Raw genomic sequence first — 12,458 nt, forward strand, 5'->3', positions numbered from 1 at the left:
AGAGCTCTACATTCTGTTCTATGTTTGTTGACATGCATTTATGTTTATGGTATGATTTAGTCATAGGCAAGGTGTAGTGTAGAATCTCAAGTAGTGTACAAATTATTATTATATATAAAGGTTATTTTAAAATGAAACAAGAAAAAGATTAATGTGTCTTGAGCTGTCTAAATGCTTCTGTTGGATACAGTGTTGTTAACATGCCAAATTTCCTAGAGAAATTAATAGGTTTCCTAACAGAATAGCAGTATCTCTGCAAACAAGAGCTTTTTGCAAAGGCATTGCTTTGTTGATGGCAGTCTCACATTAATAATGCTCCAGAGAGACAAAAGGGTTCCTTACGACTGGAATATGCTTTGTGTTCAGGTGCATTAACAAACCAGCAAAAGGCAGGCCTGTGACCAATGTTAGCCCTGCAGATGAGCTGTGATTCCCTAGTATCCTCTAAAGACATTGCCCATTACTAACCTAGACTTTGTACCCATTTAACCCTTTGCATTTCCTGATCTCTCTAAATGGTATACCCTTGGTAATAAGCAGCTGGAATATTAATAATTGTAATGTTGGATTATAGAACAATCTTGTTTTTTTTTTTTTTTGTTTTTTTTAATTTCCTATTGTATGATCTGTTTGATCAATTAGAAATTAATACCAAAACAAGAATTGTAAACTTGGTTGCTTTTCTGGAAGGAGAATCCGCTCCATAAACAATACATCATCAGCAGGCGCATAAAAGCTCTGTGCACTATTCATTCTTGACTCTTCTTTTTGTTTCGGCTGCTCAGTCAAGTGCTGGGAGGCCGAAACAGGAGTTGACCGCTTAGAGCCTGGAGGAAGGGCTGCCCTCAGCCACGGATTTCCTGAGATTTCCCCCTAAAAGAATTAAAAAAATATGTCAGTAGGGTTTTTCCTTACCTGAGTGCTGAGTGGTTCGTATTTAGTAGTTCTGTGGGGTATGTGGTAAGGTTTGAGAGGCTGGGCTCTTCCCCGGGGCAGTCATACTCTGGGGTATGGGCTGTGTCTTATGCTGATTTTCATTAAATTCAATATTTGGGGCTTAGGTGGCAGAGTGCCACTGGAGAGCGTTACATTTTTTTCATTATTCATTCATGGTTTGGCGTCTTAGGGGGAGGTGGCTCATAGCCACGTCCTATCTGCGGCACTGGTATGCATGTATCTGTTCATGTATTTCCAGCCGGCCTCATGCAGGTAGCTGTCGGGCACCCGCGGACGAGACCTCCGTCCAAATTTATATTTCACTCAGGCCCTGAGCGCCCTTCACATTCATAAATCATCTGCAATTTCTGTTCATTTAAGCGGATTCTCTGTGCTGAAACTTACATTTCTGCTTTTTAAATAATTAATATTTACTTTTCACCAGGCCAAAAAAATGTGCCTTGCTTTGGTGATTTTATTACAGCAGTTTTCAGCACGTTCCAGTGAGCTTTCTTGGGTACCAGGTTTTAGTCTTAATAAAGAGATTCTGAGACACGACGGTTACAAGTTATTAAAGCAAAAAAACAGCCATACAAATACAAAGCTGTTTTTTATAATAGTTTAAACTGTTTCCTAAAACCTTGTATCTCAGTACATTATTTGCTATTTCAGTGCTTTTTAGTGTCTGTTACATTATTTATTATTTTTATTTTTTTTAACTTCTGCTACATTATTGCAACCAGTTATTGATTTCTGCATTTTGTTTTGTTTTTCCTTTAAGCAAGTGCAAACTGATACATTTATATTTTATAGTCCCGGAATATCATAATACCCTTATTGATAAACCTGATGTCCAATGTAGGTTAACCTTCCTCCATGTAACTTCTGTATAATGTAACTTCTTTTCAGGCACACAAAGTAAAGATAAGAAAGTAGAGTGCTCTGCATTGTTTTGAAACTGGCGTTCTCTTACCACGTTGCACAGTTTATTAATCGATAACTAAATGGCACATGAATTGTATGAGATACCTAGGTGTATAGAATCTGAGGCAGAGTCAAGGATGTTGTCTCCTATGCACTGTGTGCATCCTCCAATTATAACTGCTATATGACAAGTGCTTTTGTTTTTCCTTGCTTGATGGGCCTGTTTTTTAATACAAACTAAAACTTAGTCAAGTACCATTTCTGCTCCAAGTCTTACTTCAGCTGAATCAGCCGCTGATCTTTACTATTAAAAGTCCCTGAATTGTCTGTCTGCACCCAGAAAGAGAAATAACGGCTAGTGTGCTCAATTTTAATAAGCTCATGTAGATCCTAAACCGTGGCAGATCATAATACTGCTGGCATTTATTTGCAGACTCCATTTTATAGTCAGTCTACTTATTGTACATTAACAATGTGGGTCAATAAACCATTTGCCCGCTTGGATGGAACACCACCAGCTGACATTTTGAAAGAGCTTTGAAACAGACATTAAAGTTGTAAGTGTAAAAAGTTGTCAGGATGTTAACAAAGAAAAGAAAATGTACAGCTCTGTTATTTAAACAGTTGTAGCAACACTTGGGGACATGTAACAGTATTTTTCAGAACTTGCTACTTAATCTTTGAGCAGTGATATTTATATCTGCCACTGCTTTGAAAATTAAAATAGGCCCCTGTGTGTTGAGTGGATTGGGTGATGTGGGCTTGTACTGTAATGTTGCAAGCCTTTCACCTTTTTCAGATAGAAGTTTAAATATAACTCAGGTGATTGGCACTCAGCGCAGACCCATCTCCCTACCTATTCAATTATAATTTGCCACTGAGGACAACAGCTTTAGACAACCGAATATAATTGTATTTAGCTGTAGTGTATACCCTGAAGATTATTATTTCCTTAACAATTATTTCCTTGGTGGAGCGCTTTAGCAAATCTCTTATTTGATCACAATTCAGATTTCTTAATTTCTACCAGAAGCAAAGACTAAATTATGCACCTTGCAAGACAAATACCTCTACCATCATTTTTACATTCATATATTTTAATTTAATTTTAATCTACACCCTTTCTACACATTCTTTTTACCTAAAGGAATGCCTTTTTTCTACTGTTTTATTGTCAAATGTCATCACTGATGTATTCTCTCAAAATGTCATTGCCCTAAAACGTTCTTTAAAATTGTTCAAAAACAGCATGTTTGAAAATTGATGATTGAAGAACATTTGCGTGCTCAAACTTTTGTGTGTGATTTTTAAAAAAATAAATATGAAAATGGATTCCATGACTTTTTATAAAGTCACAATAAGGATTTGTATTGGAAGTTTGAATAAACTGGTTATTGTGTCCCTATGAGACCTGTTGCTACTCCATGCAGTACTAAGGGTGCCCTATGTGCGGCACACTGATTTGGCTTGTTAAAATGAAAGCTAAATATGCAAGCCCCACTAGCTAGCTGCTGACCTCCTTGTTACTGGAAAGACCAGTTGTAATTCGTACTATATAGTAGGGCCTCATTAAAGAAATAGCACCAGAACTTTGAGCGTCCATGCAGTACCCTTTCTCTCATTAAAGTCATTGGAGCTATCAAACTAATTACATCAATCTTGGCCATTCTGAAATTCTATTAGCTACATAAGTCTCACATGTGCAGTTTTAAAAGCAGCACATGTCTTTTAATTTGAAAACATGATATCTGGTACTATACCACTTCTGGTGAAAGACGACTCTGTTTCTATGCCTTGTTCCTGGGTTAGCCATTTGCACTTGTACACCCAGAGTCATTTTAACCTCAGCAGTGTATTCTGGGTCGAAGCATGTCATTCGATAGGGCAAGCAGCCCGTGAGGGAGTGGGGACAACCTTCCTCATTCCATTCACATGCCAGCAGAGTTGAAAAGTCACAGTCTCGTCATATGAAAGCAGTTCAGTCCGCACACAGGATAGTAATGGAAAAGTGACAAAAGAAAAGCAATTGACATTTGAAGTTTGCTGGACATTGATAATCTTTTTTTTTTTTCTTCCTACAGTTTTGTTTTTGCCCAGTGCTATGTCAAGTACTTTTTTTGTGATGTTTTGTAATCTGTTCATTGTGATATGAAAAAAAGAAAACACAACACTTTACTATCTTTTAAAGGCTCTGTGTCTGCAAAGTTTTTTACTTATAAACATTAAATATAACTTTTTATAGTTTAAAAGTTATCAAAGTTATCATGTTTTTAGAGTGAGTGTTTTCTTTTAAGAAGTAATAGTAATAATAATTATCTGTCAGACAGGCAATTGTGTTGAGACTGATACTGAAAGCAACACATAAAGAACAGCAGGTTTCCTTAACCAAAGGCACCCCTATCAAAGGTATTCATTGTATTAAGTAACATAAGTGTGTTTAAAGAGTGTTATGGTTTCATCCTATAAAACACACACAGATACTCACTGGAAGAACAAAAAAAAGTAAAATATAAGATCTATTATCATAAACCTGGTTGTTTATTAAAGCGCTGCACGTGTTTGTATAATGTCATTTGTAATCTGCATTGCATTAACCTGATAGGCTCGACTAATGCGTCCTCCTCCGAACTCTTTGTTCTGTGCGGGGGAAGGTTTGTGGCTTGTCTGTTATGGGTTAGCGCTCTTCACTAGGCAAGCTCCCAGGCTCCTCAGTGTGCTTTTCTCTTTCTTTTTCTTTTTCTCCCTCTTTGTCTGCTCTTGCTTGTCAATGCAAGCCATGGCGAACATCTTAAACTCCTTGTAGCTCAGGTTCTATGTAGAAGAAAATAAGACATGCTACATTGGAATCTGGTCAGATCTGTATAATTAGTGCATAGAAGTACAGTAAATAGCAGATTGTTGTATTTTGCACCTCAGCATTATTGTTTTATGAGCACTATTCCTTGTCTTCTTTTTGTGTGCCTTTGATATTTGTCAAGGACACTATTAGAGAACATGAGCCACGTGGATTTATCATCTCCATATGTAATTTTCGCTATAACAATGTCTTTTAAAACAGTTGTTACTGTGGTCCCACCTCGTCCCCTGAGACATCAAAGTCATAGAAGATCTGGTTGAGAGCGTGTCCTTTGAGGTTAAAGAGAAATCCTGAGGCCTGGAACTCGGCAGGGCTGATGGTGTGTCCTCCGTCCATGTCGATGAGCTCAAACACTGGCCGGGAGTGACGTGAGATGAACTGCTTCTCAACGTTGTTCTAAACATTAGGGAGACGTAGAGAAAAGGGGCCAGTTTCACAAAGCACTGCTAGCACTTAGGCTGCGAGCTAGCAAGCTGTCTTTGTTACCCGATTTCAAAAAAATGATAAGACGGAATGATATCAGAAATTCACTCAGTAAGTCTATGTGATTAAAGGATAAATGTCTTATTTTATTTAAATGTTATTATTATATTTTTTGTATGTAAATGAATTAGATATAGCAGATTATATGCTACCTAGAACTGCTTTGTGAAATTAGTGCCAATTCGCCAAACCAATAGCAAACAAATTGGAGAAGAGGTCATCCAACGTATGTAACTGGATGTAGAAAAACAACATCATGGTATCCATTCTTCTTTTACTTTGCTTATACCATGCTCTATGTACTGTGTTAGATGGTTTTCTATCAGTTTCCTAAAGCATAAACCAGACACATAAACTAACGATATCCACAAGGAACCTAGGTGGCATCGGGTAGGCTAAGGTCATTGTATGAGCCAGTGCTTGCATGGTGACATCATATGTTGACATGCCAGTGGTACCACCATTCCTCTACCATAGTATAATATCAGAACTAGCATATGGGTTGCCATGGCTAGAATTGCTGCTGATCTGCTAATGGATCTATTAGGGTTTCTTCAGGGAAACTATAATGGTATCCCTAAGATATCTTTAAAAACATTTGTGCAATGAATATGTTACTGCCTTGACTGGATGCATTTTCTTATATAATTTCTACTTATGATTTTCAGTGGTAAGGTGGAAAAGTCAATCTTTCACGGTATCCTTTTTCATACCTGATTAGCAAGCAGGATGCAGACTAGCATGTAAAACTCCTCAAATCCAATCTCTCCACTGGCATTCCAGTCCAACATGTCAAAGATCAACATGATTTCCTTATCTGACAGATCCGTTGTATAGTGGAGAAAATGATAAAACTGGATATCTACAATCGGAACGGATTAACAAATAGTCGGCTGGTTTTTTTTTTTTTTTTTTTTTTTTTTTGCAATTCAAATTGGATTGTCTGCAAAGTAGCATAAAACATTCTGCTTTCCATTAAACTTAGTAAAGAAACAAATTGGTCCCACTTTCAAATAAGTGCGTTTCAATGATGAATTAATGTATGAAGTCATTTAACTAGCTACACATCTGTCTATCATTCAGCCTGTGCGTTCTCACAGCTACTGAGATGATCTCAGTATTCAACGCAGACTTAGCGATAAAAACTTTTAAATGTTTACCATTAAGGGAGCTCTTGTTGTGCACATCCAGCATCTTGAAATACTCCACTAAAATCTTGGCATTTTTTATTGACATCAGACAGTAAGCATTATCCAGGAACAAATAATGAAGAACCACTCCTGCTTTCAGCTTCATTTTCAACCAAAAACACACTGAATGTGTATACCTTTGAAAAATAAAACAGTGTAATGACCTCATAATGACAGCATTGTCCAATGGAATGATCAACTCATCTTATGAAATGGCTATGACTTATTATGCCCATTAGGGGGCAGCAGCACCATACTAATACAAAAATGACTACAGAAGATTTAGAAGTGAGTAGTTTTTCGAGATTTACGATTATACTGTATTTACTGTATTTACAGTATAATCATAAATCTCGAAAAACTACTCACTTCTAAATTTTTTGTAGTCATTTTTGTATTACTTTAGTATAAATACATGTTAATTTGGATTCATATGTTGTTTTTTTATGACTTTATGTGAACGAAAAGACAAACATTTGCCGGTTTTCCCATTGGAAATAGTGATATTTTGAAATATCACTGTCCTGGTCACAAAAGCAAAGTTTGTGGGGAATAATAGCCATTGTCTATACTTTTGAGGCATATGCAATTAGGAAATAACACTTACTACCCAGAAACAAAAAAAAAAAATTGTTACACGGTGTAATCTGCAGCGAGATACAAAGTAAATGTATGTTGCACCGTGCTTCAAAGTGGTGAAAAATACGTTATTTTGGAGTAATCTATGTATAGTAATATCAAGTTCTTTCCTAATAGCTGAATTAAATGGTCAGCAAGCCAGACAAAAAATACGAAGTAATCATGTCTTGTATATTTTTGACATTGTATTTTTTTTTTTTTTTTATACGATTAATATAAATCATCTATTCCTAATCATCTAAACAAACTGTAATACTGGAGTCCACAGTCCACATCTGTAATTAGATGTGACTAAAAATACACTATGCCCTACTATCAGTGAGGTGTTAAACAAAAATGCATTCTGAAAATTCCTTTCTGAATTTCCTGTTTCCTTTCCTGGCTATAAAGGAGTATATTACAATATTGCCTCAGGTAGTACAGAATGACGTACGGGCCAACAGTTTAGGGAACTTAAACAAGATCAGCTTTCTGCTAAAGAACAAATGCTCGCCCTAGCTGGAGGAGTACCAGCAGGGTACTGCGGGATAAAGTCACCGTGGTGATGATTTATAAAGGGCAACTATGATTATTGTTGAGTTCCACTTTTGGACTGTTTCACACTCCATTCGATGTCAGTATTCTTTTCTTAGAAACACCACAGGCTTCAAAGAGAACTCTACTAGGGTTCCACAAAGTAAGAGCCCCATTCAAACAGGAGACCAAATTGGTTATTATTTCATTGTGTGAAAAAAAAAACCACTGGTACTTTCCCTGTTTCCTAAAAAATGACTAAACAGTTTTCATTGCTTTACAAGGTGTGCTACTGTTCGTGGCGGGGAATTACCACCAAGTTCATTATTAGTCAATAATCATACTAATAATGCTAATAATAATAATTTCTAAAACAAGAAGAGAGAAACAGAACTCAGAATAGGTTAGGAGGCGCAAGGTTGGGAACCTGCTATCTTGTTCATAGCTGTAGCCTCATTCTGCCCCTTAAATAAGTCAACGTAAGGAATATTATCAATCACACTCGGCCAGGGAAGACCACTATCACTTCGAAACACAGTATGACTGAAAAGTGGTTATGAGGAAAAAAAATACAGTCATGAAACTGAACCTCTGAAAGGTTATATTTCATTACATCACAACTGATTTAGAAACATAATCATTGCAAGAACTTTCTATTAATTTGTACTACTATGGTATATGTGCAAACATTGTAAAAGGGATACTGAAACCCAATTAATGAAAGAATGCAATTCACTCTCTTTGTTGTTTACAAGGGATAGTCCTCAGGGGAAATCTCTACAGTGGGAGGATCTGAACAGCAAGGCAATTAAAATAGTTTTTTTGTTTGTTTTGTTTGTTTGTTTTTTTTTATAATAATGCAAATAATAGAAAAGAAAGCATATCAAAATGCTCTGCATGAAGTATATTGGTCGTAAGAATTCACGCTACAAACCAAAGCTTTTTCTTTCCATTGGCCACGCTTTTGAACTAACCAAGGAGCTGCTCTACTGCACTAAGGTTTTAAATTGAAAATACATGTTTACAATACCAACCAATTCTTCTGTTACTGCTTATCTGAGCACATCAAACACTGTATATATTAATTGTTAAACTGCTGTGGTGTATTTATTTTTGTCAAACATATTATCAAGGGGGTAAATGAGGTAATTGAATAAGCTAGTTCCTTTATTGTGAAAGCATTGCTTGAACAGTGGAATTCTACAGCACATGTTGTGTCAAACAAGATAAAACCCAGTGAGGTTCTCTAACCCTTTGTTCTCCTTTGTGGTGTCAAATGAGAAACAGTGGCTTTATCAAGTAACCTGTTTGAGACTTATTGTCTTCTATCTAGAGCAGGTGTCTCCAACCCTGGTCCTGGAGAGCTACTGTGGCTGCTTGTTCTCGTTTCAATCAATTTCTCAGTTACTGAATTGAACCAATTATTGGCTTAATTAGTCAAGATTAACAGGTCTTCCAGATCTTTAGTCACTGATGATGTAAAGACACCTATAAAACCTGCTCGATAGGGGCTCTCCAAGACCAGGGTTGGCAGACCCCTGATCTAGAGTTTCTAGTTTTGCCTACTCATTATTTACACCTTGTGACATTTCAATTTGTCATTTTCACTACATCCCCTTTTCTGGGCTTCACACAGTTTCTGCCAAACTGTGTGTCAACAGAATATGTAACCTAATAACCATTCTATTTGCTTAAATGCCCTTTTCACTTTTGCCCTCCATATTTTATATACTGTAAATAGTGTACAAGTTATTTTATAATGCCTATAAATACATGGCACTGTCTGTTATACAATTTCAATGTGGCTTAGTTACATTAACGCAAATTTTCCCAAAGTTAAATATGTTTAAGGTAAAACTTAAGGGTTTTTTTTTTTTTGGACAGCCAGAAATATTGGACATATACAGTGGGGTGTGATCATCAGAGTGTGATTACTGGTCACAAGTTGTACGTCAAGGAAGTGAGAAAGGCATTTCAAATGTATGAGACTGACAGTGTGATTAAGGAACAATGTTATTTAACCAGTAACCTGAAGTAACCTTGAGTATGCTAGTACACGATACCCACCAGTAACCATGGCAGTGTTAATACAACAACTGATACCCCTTCTACACTGGCCTGGGACCCTCACGAGTTGGGTGCTTTTACACTGGCGATGTACCCAACCCGAACTGACCTGATAACATATCTGAATCTGGCTTGAGGCCGAAGCAGGCCGTGGGCGGGGTTATTGTCTTCCATCATGACCCTGGTTCATCTTGACTGTTGCATCTGTAACCTTATTGCTTTCGTTGAAGTTGTCTTTTTACAGATTAACAATGGTAAAACTAAAATGTTATGGATTTGTACTGTGTTTTTTTTAATTTTATTTCACTAAATGTGAATCTCCATGCATTACCAGTTTGTAATTATTTGACGTGTGAGTCAATGTTTTGATTTAACTTGGGCCCTTCTGTTAAGTATTAAACAGATATAACAAAACTCCTTTAACTCATGTTAAGTAATATATGGCTTTAAACTTTATAAATAAGTAGAGAACTACAATAAATAAACATTTTCAAGTGTGAATTCATGGTTATTTTTTTAGTAACATTACTAATTTTAGGCTAGAAAGTAAATACTGCATGCAAATGTTTGAATGACAAAAAGAAACCCCACATTACTTGCTTTTCATACACCTCTTCTGTATTCTCTGCGACTCACCACGTTCATTATGTGTGACCTAATTTGCACGGCTCGGCTTTACAGTGTAAAGCAACTGAAGTTACCCGAGCTGTATCAGGCTGGCTGGGCTCGGCACCAGCTTGGCTTGGGTGTGCCAGTGTAAAAGGGGCATGATACAATAGTAAAGACTGTATCATAGGAGTTGCTAATTGGCTATCCAAAGAACTGTATTGCAGGAGTGTATGTTGATTTAATTGTTTACTGTAAAGGCAGAGGTTGAAATTCATGCTTTACTTAATATTAATATTTGTATGTGCAGCATTTCGATTGAAGTAGAAAACTGCCATCCACTTACAACACAATAAAATACACTGCCATGCCGAATTCCAGACAGGACAAAGGGGCTGCTATCAAATAGAACATCCCCTTATAACGCTTTGTTTTTTTTTTTTTTTTTCGCATATGACAGAAACTAAGGGATTCATTGTTTTCCTTTCATTAAGATATTGGGAGGTCCCAATTCGAATCCCTTCTTGAACTATATACAGGCAGGTTTACTTACAGCTTTGTTTACAGCTTTGTTTTATATTTCTGAAACAAAATATGAAATATGAAAACAGCTTTCTGTACAGATACAAACTGGGTTTATTTACTTCCATAAAGTACTGTAGTATCACAAAGAAATCCTTGACATTTAACAGGATATACAGTTCATGCCCGCTTCTTTACAATCGTGCTCTCCATCAGGGTGCAATTAGATGGAGGGAATTTCCCTAGCTCTGCATTGTTTGTCCCTGGGACTGCACTTTCAGTTGTCATCCCTGGGATAAATTACCCCCCCCCCCCCCCCCCCCCTTGACAAAAGATTTTGAATGTACAATGATTTCTACTGGAAATTTGAAACATATTTATAATTCTAAAAGCATGCTGCATCATATTCATGCAAACTGACTTCAAAACATTTGGTCTAAACACTTCAAACCATAAGAACAGTAGCACATCGTGTTAACATGATTTAAAAAAAAAAAAAAAAAAAAGGAATGGAGTGTGGTTTCACTGGAACCGGATCATGAAGTTCAGCTGTGTAGAGTGAATCAGGCTTGGATCCATCTGTACACACCATAGCAAGGGAAAATATCCAGTGAAAATCAATTACGCCAGCGGCATTCAGTTGCTGTATTTCGAACTGTTACTTTTAATTATCATCGGAAGTGCATACAATACTAAAGAAAAAAGAAAAGAAGTCAGGACACTAAAAATCCATAGTAAAACCCCAAAGACAAAGACTGGAGCTTATTGTTGTTACATTCTGTGTAGTTATTAATGAAGTTATATACAACCATGCAAGTACTTGTCACGCGCGCGTTTTAACATTATTTTAGTTGCTGTAAACATAGGTGTTATTGCCCTCCCCACCCCACGCTGGAAATTTGACAAATCTCACCCTGCTGTCCACAATCAGAGGCATGGACAGCAATGGAAGCTTGCTGCTACTGTATATGTCACAACTGTACGAATGGCTGGAATTCCACCTGTTACCAGATATAACAAAGAGCTGCAAGCCCTTCACAGCTGCACAAAATCACTGAGTTGCTATTTAAAGGTATTTTCCAGCCTGTTGCAAGGTTGAACTTCCTCTTTCATCTCTCAGGTAAGCAGTTTGGAGAAACGGGATGCTCTTCAGAAAGGCGATACAGCGCAACGAACCCAATGAAGAGATGTTATCCTCTATCTCATCGTAATATGTTATTAAGGCTTAATTGAAGAATAATAACACTGATTCCAGTTCAGAATGAATTAAATATACAATTATAAATAGCCCATAGCCTAAACACAAGTACAGCACAGCAATGCAATCCCCTGCACTGTTCACAAGGCAATGACATGGAATGGTACATGCAATGCTATAGAAACTGTTAAACATGTCTCTGAGACATGAAGTGTTAGTTACTGTCTATTTACATAGTAGTTACTTAGTAAATACATGTGTACTAACACACAACTACAATGTTATTATGCATAGTTACAATGTACATCTTTTTGCTTAAAATATTTAAGTACACAATTGTATCAGAAAAGGGTTAGATTTAGGGTTATATCATGCACAAAGATCTACACATTACGTACAGTGTAACTATGCATAATAACATTGTAGTTGTGCGTTAGTGCACATGTATTTACTTAGTAACTACTATGTAAATACACAGTAATTACAATAACAAGAAAGTTTGTTGAAATGCAATATCTAATAT

The 12,458-nt window shown here is 36.6% G+C and overlaps 1 protein-coding gene across 1 annotated transcript; it reads right to left on the reverse strand.

Annotated features, from left to right (window-relative positions):
- Window positions 1-4,396: 4,396 nt before the first annotated feature.
- On the reverse strand, window positions 4,397-6,618 carry LOC121297366 (EF-hand calcium-binding domain-containing protein 9-like). The gene is made up of 4 exons (XM_041223651.1): window positions 6,361-6,618; window positions 5,914-6,062; window positions 4,937-5,113; window positions 4,397-4,671 (listed from the first exon to the last, which is right to left on the reverse strand). Exons 1-4 carry the CDS (start codon window positions 6,557-6,559, stop codon window positions 4,528-4,530), a joined length of 669 nt encoding a protein of 222 aa, XP_041079585.1. The 5' UTR covers window positions 6,560-6,618; the 3' UTR covers window positions 4,397-4,527.
- Between the last annotated feature and the right edge of the window lie 5,840 nt (window positions 6,619-12,458).

Source organism: Polyodon spathula, chromosome 22 (genome assembly GCF_017654505.1).
Source record: "Polyodon spathula isolate WHYD16114869_AA chromosome 22, ASM1765450v1, whole genome shotgun sequence".
Classification (NCBI taxonomy): Eukaryota; Metazoa; Chordata; class Actinopteri; order Acipenseriformes; family Polyodontidae; genus Polyodon; species Polyodon spathula.

Coding starts and splice junctions, on each gene's coding strand:
- LOC121297366 (XM_041223651.1), bottom strand. CDS start 6,559: ATGAGGTCATTACACTGTTTTATTTTTCAAAGGTATACACATTCAGTG. Junction 6,063..6,360: donor CAACAAGAGCTCCCTTAATG/GTAAACATTTAA, acceptor TTCCGATTGTAG/ATATCCAGTTTTATCATTTT. Junction 4,672..4,936: donor TTGATGTCTCAGGGGACGAG/GTGGGACCACAG, acceptor TCTTCTACATAG/AACCTGAGCTACAAGGAGTT.